Source organism: Lathamus discolor, chromosome 3 (assembly GCF_037157495.1).
Source record: "Lathamus discolor isolate bLatDis1 chromosome 3, bLatDis1.hap1, whole genome shotgun sequence".
Taxonomy (NCBI): domain Eukaryota; kingdom Metazoa; phylum Chordata; class Aves; order Psittaciformes; family Psittacidae; genus Lathamus; species Lathamus discolor.
In genome coordinates, this window is record NC_088886.1 from 16,654,192 (window position 1) to 16,677,820 (window position 23,629).

Below are 23,629 nucleotides of genomic sequence, written 5' to 3' on the forward strand. Positions count from 1 at the left end.
AAAGGTGGATACCCTTCAAGAGTTTGCCGCATCCAGGTGTGGCATAGATCTCTGTGCACGTCCAGAATATTTATTCAGAAGAAAGCCATGAAGGAACAGACTGGTTCGGCTGGACTCCTGATACCAAGGTGGGTTTGTGTCTAAGCCTCTGCCTCTCTTTTCTTTATTGAGTGGATACATGGACCTGGATATTTGCAGACTTGGCTTCTAAGAAAACCTCTTGATGGGGAGGTAGGTTGATTTCCTGGTGGGAAGAAAGCTTCCCAGCAAAGTGGGGAAAACCTAGCAAGCATCAGCATGTTGTGCTTTCTTCTTTGCTTCACTTCATACAACCAAAGCGCTGCCTTTCAGATTTTCCTTAGATTTAACAGCTATTTCACTGAAATGTCTGAGCCATATTTATATAAAACATTTTTATTAGGCTGTATTCTGTTTTATAATGTTGGTATTTAATGTGAATAATTTTCATAAGCTTTTTGCTACGTTATCACAAGCTAAGCAAATATGTGGCAGGTACTACCACTAGTAGGAGCAGAATGAGTTGTGGTTTGTATGATGTTTTTTCATATAAAGTATAAGCCTTAAAATAACAAGGGTTTAAGTCTGGACAGTAGCTTTATTAAATATGAGCTACTACCAGGATAAGAAGGAGCACAACAAAATAAGTAGGGCAGGAAATTCTCAGTGAAGTGGATATAATTCACATGCAGGAAGATTTATTTAAGCAATTCAGTCTTGGAAAACAGAGGAAGCAAAAGCAGGAAGGTGCCACCGGACTTGCATTGCAGCCAGCTGCTGAACACATTCATTTTCAGCCTGGTGTGAAGAGGGTGCACCTCTAGTCATCCTATTGGAAATTCATGAGATTACCAAAAAAAAAAAAAAAGGAGTGGTTGGATAATGCTTGCTGTGTAAAAATGACCTCAGCGTACTAAAGCAAAGGTTTAATGGAGTCCCCATCAGAACAGAACAGAGGGGCTTTGCCATCCCGTTAATTACTGCCTTGCCAGCGAAGCAGAGCAGCGCTCCTCCCCGCCAGGCGTGCAGAGAGCTGGGCTGCTGATGCGGCACTGTGCACCTGCAGAGCTGTTAACCCGTGCACCGATCCTGAAACAGCACTTTCACAAAACTTCCTGCGCATCTGTGGACCTCCATTTTAACCTGTGAGGGTGTACCCAGGTTACCATCTGGAGTACAAATCCAGGCTGAATGGCTCTTGTGCTCTGACCTAATATTTAAACACACACTTCAACTTAATTGCCTCAGAAGTGAATGCTGGGTTGGTACACAAGTCACTCTGCTGTGCTCTTGCCAAGGGTTTTCTGCCTTTCCTCTCTCCAGACTTGCTTTACACCAATGCTATCTTTGGCCTTTTGTCCAGGCTTTATGCAGCACTTCAGACCAACATGGCAGTTCTCTGCCTCGCAGAAAACACTGGCAGGTCAGACACAGCATAGCTTTTTAATGACCTTCCTGGCCAAGGCAGGAATTGAAGAGAGGTGCTTCATTGCTGGACTCTGCATGCAAACTGGAGTACCTTGCTGGGAACCGTCCCTCATTCCTTTGTCCAATGCCAAAGCAGGGAAGTGACAGCAGGACAAGGGGTATTAAGCTGTTGATACTGTGGAGCAAGGTAAGAGGCAACCTAGAAAGAATATGGACTGGAGTGGAAAAGACCTTAAGTAAGGAAACAGTTTTCTGAGAGAAAAGTGTTGGAAAGGTGCAACCTGGACCACTAACAGGGACTTTGCCTCTTTCTGGGTGTACAGTAATTGCCAGGGACTCTGGAAAAGGCTCCATAAGTGTAGTGTGGAGCTAGGGGCTCTTCAGAGCAGCCAGGGAAGGTAGAAGTTATTGCTGAGACCCTACTGCACCTTGCAGGGCAGCCCCAAATGTCTGCACCTGGGAGGCAAATGTACCCAAAGAGGAAAGGGGAACAAGCTCAGAACAAACAGAGCTTATTACAGAGAGGGTCTAAAAAAGGCTGTGGCCATTCAGACAGCTTAGTCTATATAAGCAAGTAGATACCACAGATGTTGAGAAGTCAATTATTAAATTAAACAATATTGCTACAGGAACAAATAGGTCTAAACTGGTCATGTATTTTTCAAGTTGTAAATTGAAAGTTCATAACTACCAGTAAAGAGGAGCTTGACACAGACTTTCTGCTTGGCAGAGTGGGATGAGATTCCTTATGGGTTCAAAACCAGCGCTAGATGCAGATGTGGTTATGTGAGGGTTTGTGTGGGGTGGCAGAGATCAAAGTCTGCAGCCTGGAAGGTCCCTTTTTAGTCCTGTATTGCTAGGAAGGGAACAAGGCAAAAGGGATTTTTAGACTGGAAATAGCTATAAATTAATTCAGTCTGAGTAGCAAGCAGTCATCTTGAACCTGTGTCGCTTCCACATCTGTGACATGAATAACTTAAAACCAGCCTGTGCCACGTTTGTTTCCCCTGCCCCCAGTCTTACACTAAGAGGGGTTGATGATTTTTGGCCACTTATCACGTTTGGGTGAAACCTCTCAGCATTTTGCCTATCTCTGGTTTACTTTCTTCCTCTTAGTAAGCAGCATTTCCAATCTGGCCGCCAGAAACCACAAATGATCACTGCCAGCCCGAAAATGTCTCCCTGAGCATCCCGAGGAAAAGCATACCGCCTTCCAGCGCTACCGCTCAGCCAGCGGCGCACCTGGCGCTGTGACAGCCGCGTCCCCGGCTCCATCCACACCGGGGGGGCCGTGCCCGGCGGAGGGAGCTTAGCCGGGGGGCCCCTCAGGGACTTCAGCTCCCGGCAGGCCGCGGGGCCGTGCGCGGGCACCGGCGGGGCCGCCGGCCGTTACTGCCGCCTCGCGCCCAAGGCGGGCGTCGCGCGTGCGGCCTGTCCACCCCGGCCTCTGCCCGGGGCGGCGGTGGCGCTGGAGCGCTGGGTCCCTGGCCGGAGGAGTCGGTGTCTTACACACGGATGTAGTCCGTCCTGCTCGGCGAAAGCCTGCCTCACAAAGAGGAGCTTCCCTTGCTTCCCTCGGCGTGAAACCGCGCCAGTCCTTCCTTGTTTCCACGCTCCCCTTGATCTGTGAACATGTTTAGCCATGATTTTACCCAGGCTGTCGGAACAAGAAAGGTTTAAAGGGGTTTATTTTGCTCTGGGGGAGCTGAAATTGGGTACCTGCTGCACAGTTAACAGGGTACTACGCTCTCCTTAGCTACACGTGCAATGCATTTTGTCTTCATGCGTTGCTGTCACTTCCAGGGACAAACAATATACTGTTTTTTGGTAGAAAACTGGTGTTTTCCAATACCCAACCCCTAGGGTCATCAGTGTCCAGTACCTACACTGATTTCTGCATATTTCTCCTCGTGTAACAGCAGAAGCTCACGTGGAGTTGACCCCTTAATCAACCCTGGTCTCGCTTCGTTCCCTACATGGCCTGGAACTGTTTTTTTGCTAGAAGCGGGATGCAAATAGTCAAACAAAAGTCTAATTCCCTTTCCTGCTTTGTCTCCCTTCAGGCGTAATCTCCTTTTAATTAAATTACCTTACCCCAATGAATGAAAATACAAACTACTGATCATATCCACATTGAGTTTTTCCACAGCCTGTTTTCCTCTCTCTGCTGTTCAAGGTCTTTTAGCCAGAACGCACGCACTGTGTGAGCCTCACTTCAGATACTCCAAGGATTAATTGAAGAACATGATGGAAGGAAGGGGAGAGCGTGAGTAAAATAGCTGGTTTATATTTGTATCCTCAAATGTCAGTTCATTACCAAGTTAGAAACCAGCTGATGCAAAAAACTCATTATGGCTTCATTTAGAATGCTTATTTCTTGAGAGACAAAAAAGAATTCTTACTTGTCCAACACAAATATGCTACGTTCTACAGCACACTTTGGGATGTGAAGTAAAGAGGGTTTTCTTTAGGGTGCAGTATGTTTAATGCTCTATTTAACTTATTCATCTGAATTTATTTAAATTCAAAAGCAGTGAGGACTCCTCCTGCTCTCTGTTCTCAATGCTTGAGTCCCATTATTTGCATAAGTTTTGCGAACTTTGGTTATTTATTTGGCAGCATGTAAGTCAGGTAAAATGAAATGGTTGTGGAAGTCACATCTATTGTCCTTTGCATGAAAATGAGCTTTTCCTGTCATTTTAGTGCTTGTAACTGTGTCTGGTTAGCAGTTGACTCAGATCTCTGCCCATGCATGCATCCAGGATGCACTCAGCTGCTTCTGTGAGTGAGACAGATGCAGGGTGCCTGTGCCAGACCTGTGCCTGCCCTGCTGCTCTGTCTGTGGGTGCCAGCTGAGGCACTTGTGGCACAGTGCCGTAACTTGCTCTGCAGAAATCAGCTGAAGTCACCAGCTCATTCCGTATGAATGCCCAGGTAGCTTGCAATGTCCTATTGCCTCTTGGTGAACTGCAAGGGTGTAGTTTGAGTCTTTTGACTCAGAGGGAAATTCTGCAAGTAAGACATCCCAAAATTTGTACTAAGCCAGGCTGTTAAGGATGGTCAGAAGGTCACAGCCTCTGAGTTGGGGTTGGGACGCAGCCCTGGTGTGGAGGGGGCCTCCAAAGCCTGTGTGTGGGAAAGGCAGGGTGGGTTGGTTGGTATTACTTGCTTAATTTCCCTAGTGCTGACAGCGTGTCATCCATGTAACGCTTCTATGCCATTAGAAAACAGCCTGAATCAAGGGAAGTCTGAGAGAAGAAGTTAAAAAATAGTGTAATGTAAAAAACTGCAATTGTTGGAGGAATGTGCCAACATTTGTATTAATCTTTGTGGGTGAGATTTGATTGCCAGTGGACCAGACTTAGTTGATTGTTTGCGTGCATTTTGAGTTGTACCTCACTGCACAGCAAATCCCGTGGGTATCTGTGGGTCTCCTTGTGAAATAAGACACGACGTTTATGTGAGTACGAGGTGTAGCTGTCCCTGCGAATCGCTGTCTCCATCTCCCTTTTTCCCCAGTGCTGCTGGTGGCGCTGCCCTTCGTTGGTCCCCTTTCCTGTCACCTGGCCCCTGCTGATGCTCCAGTTCCAGAGAAAGCCAAGTGTCTGATAGCCACCTCCAAGTTGACGAACTTGTCCTAGAAACGAATTTTATGTAACTTTATCATTTTTTCCCGAGATCTGGTTGTTCCCATTTCTCACCTTGTGTAAATTTCTTCGGCTCAGTACTGTATCCTTCAAAGAACATCTGCGATTTTTTCCCTTTTCCCCCACTCGTACCATTATTTCATACACCCCACTCGGTAGGAGGAGTAGAAATGTTTACAAGGAGGTCCCAAGAAACTCGGGTCATGAATCTGGCACTGAGCGCTCCTCTCCGGCCCTGCAGCCGCCCGTGCCAGCAGCCCGCCTCCGCCCTGCCCGCGGCTGCCCCGCAGGTAAGTGCTGCCGGAGGGAAGCCGCTTCCCGGAGGGGTCGGTCGCTGCTCCCATTCCATCAGGCCCCCCGGAGTGCCCTCCGCGGAGCGGACTCCTGCGAGGAAGGGAGCTGCTGCAGGGCGGCGGGCGGGGGGACCCAGCGGGCCCCGGGCTGAGCGGGGGGAGCGGGGAAGGCGGCGCAGTGCTGCGCCTTTAAAACGGGCGCCATGACGCGGGCGGCGGTTGGTGCGGGCCGTGTGTGGCGGGCACGTCAGGCGGGCCGGGCGCCAGGCGGGGCTGCTGCCCGGTGTCAAACTGAGCCGCCTCAGAGCGCCCCGCTGCCGGCGGGGGGGCGGGAGCCGCGGGCTCCGGAGCAGCCCGTAGCAATGCTTTGGTTTAGTTGCTCGTAGGTAGGTTTTTCTGTCTTACTTCCCCCCACCCCTCACCCCCCCCAGCCAAAAATTGACAATGTGGTGCAGTGCTGCCTGGCGAACGGTCTCGGAGATGCTTGTAAAATGGTGAACGCGTGCCACACAGCCCCGGAGGAGCTGGCTCCTCCTGCCGCGGGGGAAGGGGAGAGCCCCGGGAGCCCCCCCGATGGCAGCGGGCTCCCTCCGCGGGAGGTGCCGTGCCCCGAGCCCGGGGTGGCCGCGGGTCCTGCGCGGCCGGGGTGAGGGACCTCCCGCAGGCGAACTGGTGCGGTTGTCGTTTTGCAGGCACCTCAGGTGAACCAAGAAGTGTTTCGAGGGAATGCGTTGTTTGGTCAGCGGCGCAGGAAGAAGCATCTTTTCGATTAGTTTGTTACTGTTTTGCTGGTACTTTGCGTGCTGCTAGCTGTGTAATAAAGGGTCTTTTTATTTATTTTTTTAACAGCAATATTAATTGCTACTTTCTGGTTTTGCAAAGTTTTAGTTGAAGAGCATGATTTCCCTAGTCTGTACTTCCCAGAGCTCTGTAACATTTCACTGGCATCCATTAATGCTACAGCAAGAGCATCCTGAGTCCTTGGTCAGTTCTTTGGTGCTTTCTGAAATAGAAATGGCTTACTTGAGAACAGAAAGAAAAGGCTTCAGTCATTTCTGCATGTTCTGTGGAGTGATAGAAAAAGCTGTGTAGCGAAAGTATTCCAGCACTCTACAAGGAGGGAAACAAACTGGATTTTCTCCTGTGTCCTTCGTATGCCCCTTTCGTTTCAGAGTCCAGCATATGGTACCTGTAGGAGACACCGTGCTAGTGAAGGAAGGATGTTCTTATGGATAAGATATAGATTTCTGGGCTCAGGAGTTTGGCACTCAATTCTAAACTCTCCTTACCGTATGTGTGAAATGGGTATAAGTCACTTTGTGCTGATCTGTATCCTGGATTCCCCATTTGTAGGACAAGGCTATGAATTTCAAACCCTCAGATCTTATCCTCACTAGGGATAAGATCATACATCTGTTCGGATCCTCTGTATAGCAGGATGATGAAGGCATAATAAGCTCCCTTGTTGTCTAGCTATATATTGCACATCACTCTACGCATATGGATATATAGTTTGACAAAATTTTTAAGTTTCAGGAAGGATCAAATGTAACATTTCCTTCCTTGGTTTTTCAGGTGTGAAATATTTCTTGTGTTTGAAGCACAGGTCAGCATTTCCTAGTTCATTAGCTATTATGAGCTTTGACAGGCTTCTGAGAAAAACAGTCTTTTGACAGCACCTGTGCTCTCAAGTGGAAACATGGTTGTGTCCTGGTAGAATGCTTGTTTCTGTTACATTATATTGCTCTTCTCATACTACCAATAATTAAACATAATTTTTTCTCCCCTTATTGATCAGTTGCTGAAGTAAAAGAAACTTCTATCCTCCCCATGCTAACTGTTGACATGGAAAACAAGGAAAATGGCTCTCTGGATGTCAAAAAGTAAGTGAATCCATAGTGTTCAGTTTATTTAAACAGCACATGGATTTTGATTTTAGTTTTAATTTGACCTATTGTCACTGGCAATGATGAGCACCTCCATATTTGCTTGCTTCAAACCTTGCCTGTTCTCAATTACTTTTGTTGTATTTCAGCTTCAAATTTCAGCCTTGGGAACTGAATCTGTGTGATATGTGGAATGGAGAGATGTAGAAGCTAGTAACTTAAGTTGGGGTACCTTTCTCCACTGATTTTCTCCTCTCAGTCAGAGTCTAAAACAAGTGGTAGCCCAGTAACCAGTATTCTACATCTGCTCACCTGTCTGGTAGTGGCTTTTGTAGGGGCAGTTCCTGAGGGAGAGGTGTGTTCTATATGGAAGTCTACTCTTTGTCTCATTCAGAGAGACACATGCCCTTCTCTGCTGACTGCCCGGCATTGCTGAGAAGTAGTAGTAGCAGCAGCGTGTCTTTGGTGTCAGTCTCTTCTGGAAGATATAATTTAAGCTGTTCACTGGAGAAGGCCTAAACTGGGTTTTTACTTCAGATCTAGGGTGAGAATAAAGCAAAGACATGGCGTGCACTGCTCTACAATTTTCCTTTAGCATGGTAGACTGCAGGCTAAGGGATAGGACCTCTTCTGGAGGCATTTCTGTATCCTCAGAGGTCAGCAATTTTTAAATCAGGGCTGGCAGTTCTCAATTGTGAGTGATGTTATGATCTGAGAAGTAGAGTTCTGTATGGAAAAATTTGGCCTTGCTGCTTTAAAGTTATAGAAGCTGTGGTAAGATAGATATATGCATATATGGATATATTTAAAGAAAACCCACAAACAAACAAACAAACCTTCCCCCCCCCAAAAAAAAAAGAAAAAAGCAACCAAAACAACCAAAATGCGAAAACCCCCCAGAGAAACAAAACCCAAGCAAAGCCGAAATAAAACCCAAGCAAAGCCAAAACAAAATTAAAAAAAACCCGAACAAACCAAAAAAACAACTCACTCCAGTACCTTTCTTTGTCTTCTCAAACAGCAGCACTTCTGCAAAGCTGCACGTCATTCTTCTCCTTCGTATCTCTTTTCCACAAGCCTTCCATGAAAAGTTGACAATGCTTTGGCTTCCAGGCCCTAGAGTAGTAGTAGTAAGAATCACCGTCTTCATTATCACTTCAAGATGCTGGTAAAACACTTGATTATGACACAGCATCAAAAGATCTGGTGGCAGCCATTAAAATTGGCATGCTCCCACTTCTCTTGAGACACTGCTTACACCACACCAACATAAAATGCATTTTCCTATTCAGTGACTATGAATAAATTATGTTGTGTGTATGTGTCCCTCAGAAGCCACCTTCAGTTGGCAGTCTTGCTTCTACAATGAGGACTCTATGGTGGGAGAAAAAAGGGGGCAGTTAGGGCAAGGACAGTTTACATTTAATCATTTCACCCTAAGGCTTAGGTGATAAGGGCTCAACTGCCGCTGGTAAAGTTGGCTTTTTAGATGGGATTTGTATTTACACTGATCAGGAGCCGTGCTTTCTAAATGAACATTGTATGTGCATGTATCTACAAAGGAAGTATTTGGCACTTTCTTGAAGTGATTATAAATAGCTTGGCTAAAATCTGTTTGTTCACAGCTATACCCTTGCAAGCCTTGCTGCTTCTGCCACATGATGGCAATAAAGGCACAGGGACAGTGGTGAAAAGCAGTCAAGCCTCATTTTTATTCATTGCTAGTGCATCTAGTATCTTGTTATAAAGCCTAAAATGCCAGTCCTCTTAATACAGCATCCAGAATGTCTGGCATAAATCGGTGTATGGCTATGCTATGGCTGTTACATATTCCTTTTTCTTGTCTAAAGAATAGAGCCACGTGCAACAGCAGGGCAAGGAGGAGACAAAGTCTAGAAGCCAAATGAGCATCTGTGTGGGTAGATGGGTTAAAAGCCAGTCTCCAACCGTCTGCCACATGCTTTTGAGTTTTCTGCAGCTGTAGCTGTGGAAATTGGCTCACTTGTGGTCCAGCATGATGCTATTCCTTGAGGCAGGAACTTGCAATTATTTTCTGTGATTAGTTAATGACTAAGGTAGAGCCCCTGAAGTCATTGCAGTTGAGCCTGGAATGGGGCTGGACCAAGCTGTAGTTCCATAATGGTAAAAAGAAAAGCTACATGAAGAACTAGCATATGTGGGCTGAAATATGAAATTGTGGGCTGGAGGGTTTGAGACCATATTTAGCTGGAAATTAGAGTGTTTCAGGAAGCAAGCAAAATACAATTAGGAGGTATTTTTACAGATTGAATATTTTATTTGCTATTTAGGAAGAATTAAATTCAGTATCTTTTAGGATTTATTATGTTGTTGGTTTTACTTTTTAAGTACCGAGGAGTTGGGGGTTTGTTTGTTTATTTTTAATTTTAAGTAGAAGATGAGTCATTGAAAGTGATAGTCTAGGGGAAAATACAAAGATTTAAATATAATACTTCAAATGCTGCCTTTACAAATATGTATAGGTTTTCTCTGGTGCTTTTCACATTTTACTTCTTAAGCCTCAGAATGTGCACAACACCAAAAATCTTAATTGAAAGGCACTCTTTGATAAAAAAAACAAAGTGCAGTTCTGATAAGGCTGCATACTCTCATTTTCAATTTTGCTGAGTATTGCCCTTTTGTGTAATCACAATCAGTGAAGCAATTCATGAAGTCAGTCATTACTTGATGAGCAAAAGTAAGAAACTCTGGCCCTTTGCTCATTGCTCTGAGATTTGTATATATTCCATGTGATAAGTGAAAGAAACTGCTTTTAGAAAGCAAATTGCAGCATTCAATGTGATGTTGAGGTTGCAGTGTGAGTCCCTAGGACCAGAATTTTGTTGCTGTGTTGACAGGTACATTACAAAAGTTAGGAGAGAAACAAAGATCACTGTGTTCATGAGTCTAGGGCTGAGCTAGTTGTAGAAATTGGGATGTTGTAGAAATAGTGGTGGGAGTAGTGTATGTGATTCTGTTCACTTCTTTTCATGGCTGGTTGGAAAAATGGTTGGCTCTTGATTCCTTCAGTTATTTTGCTGAAAGACACAAATCTAGGCAAGACAGAGGTGGTGGCAGCTGGAACAGAAAAATCTGAAGGATGGCATAAAAATGCTGTTAGCAGAGTATAATCTGTGTTTCTTTTCCAGCTGGTGCTGTTGAAAATCAAAGTCCTCTAAGCTTCAGGACCTGAAATGGACAGGATTCTGACATGTGTCCTGGTCTATAAGTTTTCAATATTTCTACATTAGCATTATGGTTAAGCATGCAGAACACTGCAGAAACGTCTGTCATGGACTTTGTGACTTCTAGTTGAGAAAGAACTTCTTTAACACCTTTCTTTTGACATCTTGCTCTTCATCCTCCTAAATTGCTGTAGGAAAGGCAAGCTGACTGTGTGTTTTTGTTACCAAGAATTTGCAGAAGCACAAAGGTTATCTGAGATAGGGTGACAGCAGTTTGAGTATGAGAAATGCAGAATAAGGATAGTAATATGAATAATTGGTTGGTTTTGCTACTGTGGAAAGCAATTGCCTGAGGTCAAGCACAGAAGGAATTCATTCTGACTGTGTTTACAAAAAGTCCATAGATTTGTCCAAGGATGAGTCCAAAAACACTTTAGGGAAATTTTCAATATTGAGCAATTAGTGCAAGTGTTGGTGCCTCTGGTTGGTTGTTATTGTTTTGTTTTGCAAGGTAAAGGTGGTTTCCAGTAGTTTCTGCCCATGTTACAAGGAAGTACAGTTTCATCTGGGAAAAGAATAACCCACATACTGCAATTCTTTGTAAGTACTTGGTAGCTGAAAGCAAGCTGCAGTCTTGAAAGGCAGGTATTTGGTACCTCAGTCATGATAGTCTTTGTTCTTGAACTGCGAAGATCCTTACTGATTAGCTTTGGCTGATGTGAAGATTCATAAACTTTATTCTTTTCTGAAGGGAGAGGTACCTCAGTTGTCCCCAGCATCAGGTCTTTGAAATGGAAGAGAACAGGAATAGCTGTTCTGTACCAGGGCAGGGGGAGGTGTGTCAAAGGCTACTTTTCCTGGAGGAACAAGGAAGGAGGGAATGTACATGGGGTGTGCACAGAGGAGTAGCAGACACTCTGCACGCATTTAGTGATCACTTGTCTGGATTTGTACTTTGCAGTTCAGTAGAGAATGGGAGACCTCCGGATCCTGCTGACTGGGCTGTTACTGATGTTGTGAATTATTTCAGAACAGCTGGATTTGAAGAACAAGCCAATGCTTTTCAAGAACAGGTAAATCTGTTAGGAAACATCTATTCACTGGCATCAGTTTCTCAAATGGCACATTTTTGTCATGGACTTGGTTATATACTGTCAAATGGGAGTGGAAATCCCACATTAGTGGAGGGTAAAAATATGGGACTATGATCTCTGAGTAATAGTATTGTTCAACAAGGTGTGAATAATGGGTTGGATTTTGACTAAGAGAGTCATGTGAAAGGTGATGAATCTAAACAAATTTTCTGCCTTGGCCTCAGTCTTCTTGTACAACCCACTCAGTTTTACTATCTTGTTATTTAAAATGTGAGTGGTAATTAGTGTATTGTATAGATACACTTACGACTATTTATACAGTCTGGGACACCTAAGAAGCAAGTAGCTTTTGGAAACCTAGGATAACCAAGGGGCTGCTGGGTTGCATTGAACTTAGCAGTGCAAGCAAACAGGAAAGGACAAGTTGGTAGTAAAGGGGAATAATCTTTTTAGGCACTGGAGCAGCATGTTTTTCAGAGAAAGAGGCTGGGTCTTCGTTTCTGGTCCTTGTAACTGCTGATGCTAATGGATGGCTTCTTTTGGTAGATTTGATGAGCAAAGAATTTTAATAGTTATATGGCCCCTTGCAACTCACGTGTCAGCATGGTTGTAAGGTGTATTACTGTGTGGAACAGGGAATTGGCTTACTCGGCCTACAGCTCACCTGTCCCATAGAGAAGAGACTTACATCTCTGGATTGTCGGTTCAGCACCTTCCCTGGTAAGTCTGTACGTTTGTGTGCAACTACCAGGAAATTATTTAAACACCACCTGTATCTAGCTACCAAAATAGATGTCTTGACCTTCCAAGGCACTGATCTAGTACAAGTTATGGGCAGCTTTGTAGGGAAACTGTAAATATAATATGAAATGCCATTACTGTTGGTCAGGTTAATCATGCTGACCTTCAGCACCTGGACAGTGAAGTCCCATGAGATTGGAATTAGTGACTATAACAGTATCTAAATTTATCTCTTTGTTCTTGCAGGTCAAAAGCCTGGTGTTGGGTAGTTCTTTTGCAGGGTGCAGAGAGAGGCTGTTTCTGCAGGTGCTATAATTTTTTCAGAATTGGAAGATGGGTAAATAGGCAAAAAAATTGTTTAAGTGTATCCATTCCTAAATACCAGCACCCTTGTCTCCTCCACTGCCCTGGAAATGTGGTTTAAAAAAACACACAGGCAACATAATTACAACCTCTGGGAGTTTTTTCCTTATACTGGCAGATACCTCTGATTTTCATCAAATAACCTCTCTGCACCTCAGCTGGCTTGTCAATAATACTGCAGTATTACTACTGATCTAACAGCAGCAAGGTGAGACTGACGAGGTTTGGCAGAGCAATTTGCAACAGTCTGCCGGAAAGCAGCATAGAAGTAGAGTGTAAAGGTTTTATTAGTATTCTGCAGTGAGGGCAGGCGGCTTCAGGAGGATAGCTGAAGTAAGCTACTTTTTAGCAATGTATTGCCAGGGCTCTGCTGGGGTAGCCATGGGCAGAAATGTGGCTGTGATTCCACTACTAACTTCACTTTATGCAAAGCCTTAGAGAGGGAGGTGAAAAGCTGCCATCAGGATGCAACCAGGAGATGTGGGGCAGACACTTACAGTGGAATTTATTGCCACATCCTTCCCTCTCCATTCCCTTAGCAGCACAAGGAGCAGCAAGTACCTGGTCCTCCATGCCAGCTCTGCCAGCCCATTCCTTGTCTGCACCAGGAACAGTTCCAGGAATAACCCTGTTCCTAACCTCTTACTGGTGTTTGTGTTCAGTTTCTTTTATGTTGTATACTAGTCACTAACTTTGTGTGCTTATGGCATTTGTTATCAAAATCTCCCAGGCCTTCCAGGTATGGAAGTGTTATCAGGTTCACTTTGAACCCGTAGCTGTCCTCAGTCTGTATAGTTCCCAGGCATGCAGCTGAAGCTCTGTCCATCTCCATTGTAGTTTGCCATTTGTACTGCAGCTTGCCTGGGTCCCAGAAACCCAAATTAACTTGATCTGCTATTGCCCTGAATATGTACTAGAAGGGGAATGAGGTTGTAAACGGTAAAGGAAAGTATTCCATTTTACCTACAACAATGGGAAATTGTTTTTCATTGGTCTGCTTCAGTAGGGGTAGCACAATGGTTTCCTTACAAAACATCCATAGCTCAGAATGTAATAATGAGATCTGTTACTACGTTCAGCTTTTGCACAACAGTAACTGAGTCTACACTTTCTTTTGATGAATCTGAATGTGTCTGGACTCACACAAAGCAAGTGGCTCAAAGAATTTTTAAGACTGGATTTTTTTTCTCGCAGCATTTTAAAGAAAAGGAGAAATAATTTTAAGTACTGCAGAATATTTTATTAAAACCGTGTTGTAAGTGCTGGTAAGAAGTGATGATTGTATGATTATACATTATTCCTTCTTGGAGTTTCACTGATGTCAGCAAGTCAAAAGAGCTCACTGATGAAAACAGATTCAACTGAAATACGTTGCCCAGTAACAAAAACACCCATAACATCAGAAAGCAAATCAAAGAAGCCAAGAAGTTGGAGGCACAGGATAACCAAAGAGGAAGGCAGGGCAGATATGGGATGAAGGTGTGAACACCTTCAAATAACTGCTGCCTCTCTGTACATGGCTAAGCTAGAAGCCCTGGGAGCCCATGGGGCTGTGGCTCTCTCAAAAACTGAAGCTGTTTGCCATGTGTTGAGACATGCTAGTGCTATGCCTGACTTTCATTGTTGCTCAAGTGGCTTTTAGCCGTTAGTATTGTGATAGCCAGATAGGCCCAAGAAATCCAGTGTTAGTTTGCTGGCCTCACTGCAATGTCTTACCAGAAGGGGAACTATGGTTTGATGCTAGCTTGTGTCCACTGCTGCTTTCTAGCAGAGCCATGGCATGGAGGATCATGTGAGCATGCTGGCTGCTCTGCTTTCATGTTATCTGTACCGTGAAACCTTGCAGTTCTCAGTCACTTAGAGAAAAAGCAGAAAGAATGCTGGGAGAACTTGAAGCAAAACTGGTCCTCTGGTCATTTACTGAAGATAATATGCTATTGCTGCTGAGGTCATCCTGGGACAATGGATGTTAGCTCTATTTGTGCAGTGGGGTCCCTCTGCAGATGACATTAAAAAGGCATAACAAAGGCTGTCATTGAAGTTGCATCCTGAAAAAAATCCAGAAAATAGAGAAGTAGCAGAGAAGAAATTTGGAGAAGTCACCAAAGCATACAGAAGCTTACCTGGTACCAAAAACTGGACTGACTAACAAATGTATGGAGGCAGGTTTAAGTGGAAAACTAGAAAGTAGTAGAAGAGCTTACAATGCACACAAATATATCATTCATTTCTACACATATATGTTTAGAGAATCAGTTTTCTATTCATTTAAAGTTACCAACATTTCTAGAATCCATGGCGAGCCATGTGGAAGAAGAAGGGAAAGGAGTCAATGTTTTTTTCCTGTTCTTGGAGTTTCTCCAGTGCCAGGTACGGGATTTATTTCATTTGGCGACAGTTATTCCTCCATAGCATCATTGAACAACAGAAAAGGCAACTTCAGGAAAGGTCACAGCAATGAGCAAAATACTCACTGGTGTCAAAATTCCCACAAAAAGAATTGTGATGAATGAAAAAGAGAGGATAGAAACTGGTTTTAACTGTTATCATTCTCAGCAGTAACTGGAAAGAGGCACCTGATATAATTGGGTAAAAAGCTACTGGAAACTTTTTCCTTTTGGAACTACTTTTACACTGTGCTCCCCTGAGGGACTAGCAGTCATCATTTAAAGAAATTCTGCTTACAGCTGACGTTTGAGTATGTTGTGGTTTGCCCATGTATTTTGTACCTACAATCTTTACCAAGTCAGAAGAGAGATAAGTCTGGACAAATTCATGCTGAACTCTAATAACTCTAATGTAAGTCTTCCTCCTTTTATGTTGAGTTGTAATCAAGGATGGGATCTCTGACATTTCCAAGACAACAGTTAGTATTCCTAAGGTGCTGCAGTGGGATAAATTGATGTGTGATGTTTATAATATTTATAAAAATACAAATTTTTGGCGCTATATTATCATGGACAGCAACAATATATGCAAGCATTTGAACTGGTTGTTGGCTTTTGATAACAAATTTAACAATTGTGGATATTTTGGGGTTTTTTGGTTTTGTTTGTTTTTTTTTTTTATTAAAAGATAATGCAACAGCAGAGTCAAGTTCAGTCCTTATAGCAGGAGAATGCCATAAGGCTATATACTTCTTTGGGCTAGGACAGCCCTGGGAGGTCTCGCTGTGTTGTGAGACACCAGTCAATGCATTAGCTATTGCTCCTGTTTCCTGCATAGTGCACTGTGATTGAACTGTAGAGATGTGTAAAGAAAAGAATGGTCCCATGTCTAAAACAGAGATGGGAGTTGAAAGGTGTAGATTCTTTCTCTTCCATTTTGACCTTTGAGGAATCATTTACAGGTAGTTTTCAAATATACAACAAGGGTTTGAAGTAAAAAAAAAACAAACCCTAAAGCCTACAGGATTTTAATCTAAATAAGTCAAATAGCCAAGGTTTGAGGAAAAAACAAACAAACAAAACAATCAATCAAAGAAGTTCCCTCCCATTGTTGAGTTCCACAGTAGTCTAAATAGTAAATATTAAAAGCAGTTCTAAAATTTCTGATTGCAGGAGACTTCTCCTCCCTTCCCCACAGGACACATGGGAAGACTGGCCTTTTAAAGAAGGCATCTGAAGTTATTAGCAGATACTGACTAGTCCAAACTTGCCTATCGCTGTCAATGGTAATTCTCCCGGAATGCACTTTATAAGCTGCTTTTTTGAGAGTGTCCTTCTCTTAATGGCGACAATTAGGCAATCTGCACATGTACCTATTAATTTGAAACAGATTTACGAAGAGGGAATTTTGAAATAAAGCTTATTTGGGTTTTGACTACACAGCATTTATGCCTTAGTCAGCACAAGTGATCACTTGAAAAGCCGACAGCAGAATTTAGCAGCTATAAACACAGTTTAAGGAAAATAAAAGCTACTTTTTTTTTTTTTCTCATTGATCCTCTGTAGTAGTCCTCCATTTATTGCATGACTGTTCTCATCTGTTAGGTTTGTGCATTTGTCTTTATAAACTCTTTAATTCTTCTTATAGGAAATTGATGGCAAATCATTACTCTTGATGACAAGAAATGATGTACTGACTGGACTTTCATTAAAACTGGGGCCTGCGCTGAAAATCTATGAATATCACGTTAAACCTCTACAGACACAACATCTAAAAAACAACTCTTTATAGCAAATTATCTAACTGGGGTCATGTTGTGCCTCAAACAACAAATAAGCAATTTGGTTTCATGTGGTGGAACTTTGTAAAGAGAAAATATATCTATTAAGAATTTAAACCAAATTATTATATATATCCTATTGGATAGAGTTGGCAATATACTATATACTGAGTCTGAACTGAGAGAAGTGGTGTGTATTTTTTACATAGTACATAATGATTTTCTCTTTTAGGAAGTGTCAATGAGCATGTTGAAATAGCTACATCACTGTATCCAGAACAAAAGGGAGGTATGTCAATCTCATTTTTGAGCCAGACATGTTCTTGATTTCATGAATTAAAATACCAAAAAACCCCAAACACAAATAAAGTTTACATGCATCTTTGGGAGAGAAACCAATTAAGGTAGGTTTTGGTTTATACTAAAGACCTACTAAAAATATTGCTACTTGTAATTTTAGGATGGGACTGACACTTGCCAAGTCACCCTTTTTTGCAGAGGGTCCTATTTTGACCTTATTAAGGTTTACGTGTGGTATGCTGCAATGTTTAGAGCTGTGTATACAACTAACATAAACCCTTCAATAGCAGAAGGTGAAACTGGGTTGTGTATTTTTTGCTGTCCTTTAAATTTTCAGCTTGTTTTCACCTGGTTTTAATAGTAGTTCTATGTAAAGTATAGTTGGTTTTTAAAAGTTTGTGTTGCTTTGCAAAACAAAACAAAAAAGCTTTGTTTTATTCCTTTTTCTAATTTATGATAAGTTGTTTTTTAACATTATGCAGAAATTTGTAAAAAGAGTAAAATTCTGCACATTTCTAATATTGTCTGTCATTGGTGGTGTAATGGTTGATTTTTTTTAATGCTTTACTTAACAGTTTGAATACTTGTTTTAAAACTGAAGGAAGCTGTCTCATCACCATACATCTCTGTTAAAAGAGAGTCTTGTTCAATCTGTTTGTACCAGTTCCCTATTTGATAGGTTGCTTGCTATATCCCAATAAAGCATTGCTTATGTTTGGATTCAGTTTACTTTACAGATTTTTTACTTTCTCTGATTCTTTGTTGTGGTATATCAGAGCTCTTGGTTTTCTCCATTTTCACATTAAAAAGATACCAAAACCAACTTAATGCTCTATGTTCTTGTGATTACTTTTAATACCACCTACCAAGATATTTAAAAACAATTATTTTTGCTTTTTCTTATCTAGTGTTATATACTGCTGAAGGAGAAGCCCTGATCACAGTTCACCAGTAACATCTGTGCTTCTCTTACCACATTCTAGAGCCATCAGTGGTGTAGAGGCACTGTGCTGGCCCTGGTACAGCAAGGTGATTTGCCCTAAAATGCCTGAGAGATATCCAGTCCACGGTCTATCTATGTCTGGGGTCATGAAAGCTTTGTTATGACCCCAGAAGCTGGGATGTGAGGTTGCATCAGTAAGGCTTAGCAAAGGAACTGGGAAGTAGGAAATAAGCAGGAGAGTGGTGAAAGTGAAAATGGTGTGGGAGGAAATAGTGAGGGGGTGCAGCTGAGAAGGAAGAAGGTAAAAAGAGAGTGGTGCTTTCTGCCAAATAGGAGCAGGATTCAGGAAGAGGAAGGAGAAGCTCCTTAAATCTCCTGCCTAGGCGGCGGCCCTGTCTTCATTTATGACTTGGCCAGGCGCAGAGTGTGATTGTTGATGCTGCAGTGCTAAAAGAGTTACTTTTGGTTTCTAGAGTTGAGATTTGAGAAGTGGTAAAGCCATGTTAATAGGTATGCTGTACCTATTAACATTTACTTAGGTAAAGCTCACATTATATGGTATAATGCATAAAGTATACACAGCAGCATGCTTTCTTGTATACTTTATTACCTTGTACAATATATTTATTTGGAATTTGAGACAGATGATAGGAGATGGGAATGTATTCACCATTTCTCTTTCTGTCCTTCATATTGTGCTCACTTCAAGTACTGTCTGAATTCTGCTTATGATTTTATTTATATTTTGACAGTGTGTAGACGTACCTACTGGAAGTAGGGATCTTCCTAAATATCTCAATAGAGGTTTCAGTATGTTTATGAATAGGATTATGCGAACCAGCTACGTGTAGCAGTCTGGAGATGAGTGCCAGCCCTTTTTTTTGTAGGATTATTGTTGCAGGAGTATACATAGTACTATGTTACTGAAGGATGAATTGAGTAGTCTCTTTTTCTCCATATGCATGCTTGGTGTAGGATTAACACATTTCATAGATCTATGGATGACATAAAATTAAAACATTCCATGAGGGAGTAAAATCTCTCCTGTAGCTGCAAGAGCGCATTTGGTGATTACTGAGCACTGTTTGTTCATTTAATATGTTTTAATGAACAAATGAGCTGTATTCAGAGACATCCAGATTCTTTTCCCTTTTGATCAGCTCCACTAACTGGTTTGTACAAGTAGAGACCTAGTGGGAGTCTTGCTGCAAAATATGAAAAGGAATTTGGAGGAGGTTGCTCAGAACTGTAACAATTTTTTTTTTAATGTCCCTGATCCGTATTGTAGTTTCCTGCTGTTCTCTGAGCTTTCTAATGCTGCTGCTCACTTTGTGCAGGTGACTGTTCTGATTTTGTCAGTTACATTCTCCTTGCTTTTTTCTGTGAGAATGAAAAATCTTTTAAAAAGAGACTGGCGGGTTTGAGAGAGGAAGTCAAAGCCGGATTATTTTTAGCTCCCATTTCTCTTGCAGAAAACACAGCTGCTGTTGAGATGAGGAGGTGACTGATGGGCATTACTGGATACCCTGTCAATACTGCAGTTCTGTAGTAACAGAGTTTGCAAGAATACAGTTTATAACATGCCCTTAATGTGCCTGCAGATAGGAGAGATCCTCCTCCTTAAAAGACCTTTCTGTGCTTTGAGAGGCCGTTAAGCTGCCAGTGCCCAACTGCTCAGTTGATAGTGGGGATGAGAGAGAGGATGGTCTCATTGCTGCAGGTCTCCTTGCTGTCACGCTGAACCAGCAGTTTAGAGAGTGGCCTCCTTCTCCTAGAGGCAGTTTTAAAGGAGCAGAACAACAGTCAGCTTCCCTGCCCTGCTGCCTGTCAGCACAAGAATGGAGACACATGCTACAGCCAAGGTCCTCTTAATTCCCTTTCCCTCTTCTTACCCTTTTCATAATACCACTAGTGCACATTTCTCAGAATCTTTCATAGCACTTTTAAAAATTATTTGAAAGCATTACGGATTCTTTTTTTGGTATGATGGTTGTGAAATATATATTAGTACTGTTCATCAGCTCTGACATTCACTGTCCTCTCAAGCTGTAGATTCACAATGCATAACATGTTCTCTTTGCTCCAAATATAGTACCAGGTGCCACACGTAAAGCACATACAAGCCTCTGTATGTATGGAGGCTGTGGCTGTGTCTATCCACAAAGGTCACTTTCTCAAGCCAGAGAAAATGGGTCTGTCTGCTTGCTGGTATCTCCCCTCCCTCTGTGTTTCTTTAAACAGTTTGCTCTTATGTGCTGCACTTTTTCAACCTGTAGAAAATTCTTTGCTTTTATAATTCTAGGACAAGACTCAGCAGCTGTAGCAAAGGGAGTGGCTTCCCACGGGTCACTCCTAGTTAGAAATGGCCAAGGCAAAATGTCACGTTAAGCTCTCACTGTCAGTGATTACTCACTAAATGATATCTTCTATCTTTTCACTGCTTTTTTCAGCAGATTCAAATTCTACCAAGTCTTTAACGACTTCCTCTTTTTAAAAAAGAGCATTTAGTTGGTCAGTTATCTTCAACACTCCTCTTTTCACTGTCACACTTCAATTACAATCACAGTAAATTGAAAAGCAGAGGGTCTTACTTTCTGTGAGTCAGGGGAAGCTACAAATGTATTTTTAATTTTTTTTTAATGGTAATAATATCTAAAATTTGAAGGCTGAGTCTGAGCAGGACCAGAAAAAACATTATCTCACTTTCTCCACTCTGGTTCTTTACTTCAAAGTCAGAACAGCTGTTCCTTCCTTTCCAGGAAGGAGTTTTGGTCCGAAAGTCAGGTACAAAATTGACTGCAAATTTGCATGTCAACAATGTAACCATCACTGTCTCAGCAGACAGTGGGATGAATTGAGCAGTCCAGAGAAAGTCTGTTCTGCTCTCCCACCTTCACCTCAGGGACAATTTACACAGGCAATGGATTGGCTTCTGCTTCCTCCAACAAAACAAGAGGACTTGACTGGTGCTGGGAAATGTCAGCCAGGAGAGCCCATCCATGTCCCATTCTGTCACACCAAAGGCCTCCATACACCTTCACCTCTGTGTTGCTCAGTTTTGACAGCAGCTTCCCCTAGGGGTAGTGCAGATGGCAATGGCTGTCATCAGCCTGCAAAGGCAGTCTTCCACTGGAATAATAGGCAGACTGATTTAATACACAGCTTTAATTCCTATTGGGAAGGCTGACTTCAATATGACAATGTAACAAGTTCATTAAATTCTTTTTTGCTTAACCCATATAATTCGGGAATTGTTTGATTTAGTGATGCTCCTTTGAATCCCAGATACGTATTCAACTTACTCCCAGAATAACATTATGTGGTAGATGCTGTAAATCTGGGGGATGGAACTGTAGCCTCAAACACCTGGAGAGCCCAAGGGGAGCACCATGAAGACTGTAAGTGGCCCTTGGTTTCCATGTGAGAGGTCCACTGCTTCTGAATGCTGCTGGTGAGTACAGGAGACCACTGTTGTATTTATATGCTGCACTTGTGAACATCTTCTTTAAACGAGCAGTCAGCAGTTATAACTGCTGTATCATCAGCTGATCTGCTGATAAAGCAAGAACAAATGTCTTGGCATTGGCAGGCCTGCACTCATCTCAGGATGGTCTCTTCATCTTTTCAGATGATTGCTATAATCCAGCTGCCCCTCTATGAACACTGCCGCACTTGCTACACTGAGGAATGCCCTGACTTTGTAGCAGCTAAATTGTATCAAAAAAGGGAGGGAAGGCTCATCATTTGAACTGATGTCTGATTCAAGAGTAACATTGCTTTATCTTGTACTGGTGGAGTGCAGCAGGAGGAAGGAAGTAAAGAGTAAGGAACCTGTAGCTGAGTTTGTTCCCCAGCTGGTGGCCAAACCGCAGGGAGAAGCATGGAAGTGGGTGTGTGCATGGGTGTAGCAATACTGTTTCGCAAGGATACTCCTATTCTTCCTCCCTTCTGTATAAATACTACATGCCTGTTTGCCTGGGATTCTCTACTTGGAAACATTGCAAGAGTACAAGTCTATTAAAACTTGAGCTCATGACTTTTACAGTCAGATGTAGATGTTAATATGGGAATTCATGCCTAATGTCACTCCTGAGGGGTGGCAGAAGCCATCTTTAGTACTTGCTTACTCTGGGTTCTGTTGTTATGCTTCCCTCTGCACCGAAGTTTTCTCCCCATATTTTTTTTTACTTTTTTGTTCTTCCAGTATTGTTTGGTTTGGGTTTTTGTTTCCAGCTGTGAAGTAGCCTGATGGGAGAGATACTGGCTAGATATATGGGAGAGATGTCCTCGCTGATTTTTTTTTTTAATTATTATTTTATTTGACTTTGATTTGTCTGATATTTTTTACTATGAATATATTCCCCCCCCCCTTTTTCCTCTGCTCATCTTTGTGCTTATCTTCTAGTGTCTCTCTCCTCTGTTACCTTATGTTCCACTTCTAGGCTGGCTCCCCTGTGCACGTCCATCCATCGGGGCCTGGGCTACAAATGCTCATCCCCACAGGGAAGCACTTACTTGCAGCAATACCTGGCCTGCTATGGTCAGCTAACAGTGGCCTGCTATGGTCAGCTAACAGGACTGAATGATTATGTTTACTTCTGCCACACAAGTCCATGAAGTACTCCTCCAGCTCTATCTGGCAGGCACCTATAGGGTATGTGCCCCTTTCCTGGTTCTGTCCATCACTTGTTTTTTTTGTGAGCCTGGCAGAGGTGAACTGCTGTCCTGGGGTGTAATTTGGTATGAACCTTGTGGAGTATGTAGCAGGCTTCAACTCAATGCAGTGGAGAGTTTGTAAGTCTGTAATAAATTTATGTAACAACTAACACCATTTTGTGTTGTTTCTTATTTGATTGCCATGGATTGGTCATACATCATCAGATCTAGTAAGTGCAATTTATAATATCTTTTCTAATATATATGTATACCTTCTAATATACAGGTATATATGGGACCAGTTTGCTATGAATGGTAAGGATCAATCTCAGAAAACAGTTTATATCGTAATTACAGCTGACATGTGAGTTTACATTTTTGATCATAGAATCATAGAATAGTTAGGGTTGGAAAGGACCTTAAGATCATCTAGTTCCAACCCCCCTGCCATGGGCAGGGACACCTCACACTAAACCATGTCACCCAAGGCTGCATCCAACCTGGCCTTGAACACTGCCAGGGATGGAGCATTCACAGCCTCCCTGGGCTACCCACTCCAGTGCCTCACCACCCTAACAGGAAAGATATATCCAATCTAAACTTCCCCTGTTTAAATTTTAACCCACTACCTCTTGTCCTGTTACTACAGTCCCTGACGAAGAGTCCCTCCCCAGCATCCTCATAGCCCTCCTTCAGATATTGGAAGGCTGCTATGAGGTCTCCATGCAGCCTTCTCTTCTCCAGGCTGAACAGCCCCAACTTCCTCAGCCTGTCTTCATACGGGAGGTGCTCCAGTCCCCTGATCATCCTCGTGGCCCTCCTCTGGACTTGTTCCAACAGTTCCATGTCCTTTTTATGTTGAGGACACCAGAACTACACACACTACTCC

The 23,629-nt window shown here is 42.8% G+C and overlaps 1 protein-coding gene across 10 annotated transcripts; it reads left to right on the plus strand.

Annotated features, from left to right (window-relative positions):
- The first annotated feature begins 5,308 nt into the window (after positions 1-5,308).
- Positions 5,309-22,629, plus strand: SAMD13 (sterile alpha motif domain containing 13). Of its 10 annotated transcripts, none has more exons than XM_065673705.1 (8): positions 5,625-5,772; positions 7,185-7,269; positions 11,437-11,548; positions 12,205-12,289; positions 14,964-15,043; positions 16,709-17,130; positions 21,370-21,535; positions 21,713-22,629. In XM_065673705.1, exons 2-6 carry the CDS (start codon positions 7,217-7,219, stop codon positions 16,850-16,852), a joined length of 474 nt encoding a protein of 157 aa, XP_065529777.1. In that variant the 5' UTR covers positions 5,625-5,772; positions 7,185-7,216; the 3' UTR covers positions 16,853-17,130; positions 21,370-21,535; positions 21,713-22,629. The 10 variants fall into 10 exon arrangements, with proteins under 10 accessions (XP_065529780.1, XP_065529777.1, XP_065529779.1 ...); XM_065673707.1 differs by having other exon boundaries at positions 22,527-22,629; XM_065673708.1 differs by lacking the exon at positions 5,625-5,772 and adding an exon at positions 5,309-5,383 and having other exon boundaries at positions 21,370-22,629.
- The last annotated feature ends 1,000 nt before the right edge of the window (positions 22,630-23,629 follow it).

Bases quoted from the DNA above. Each gene is read 5' to 3' on its own strand.
- SAMD13 (XM_065673708.1), top strand. From the start codon at position 7,217: ATGCTAACTGTTGACATGGAAAACAAGGAAAATGGCTCTCTGGATGTC. The intron at 12,290-14,963 runs GTAAGTCTGTAC...CAACATTTCTAG, and splicing joins TCGGTTCAGCACCTTCCCTG to AATCCATGGCGAGCCATGTG. The intron at 15,044-16,708 runs GTACGGGATTTA...TTCTTCTTATAG, and splicing joins TGGAGTTTCTCCAGTGCCAG to GAAATTGATGGCAAATCATT.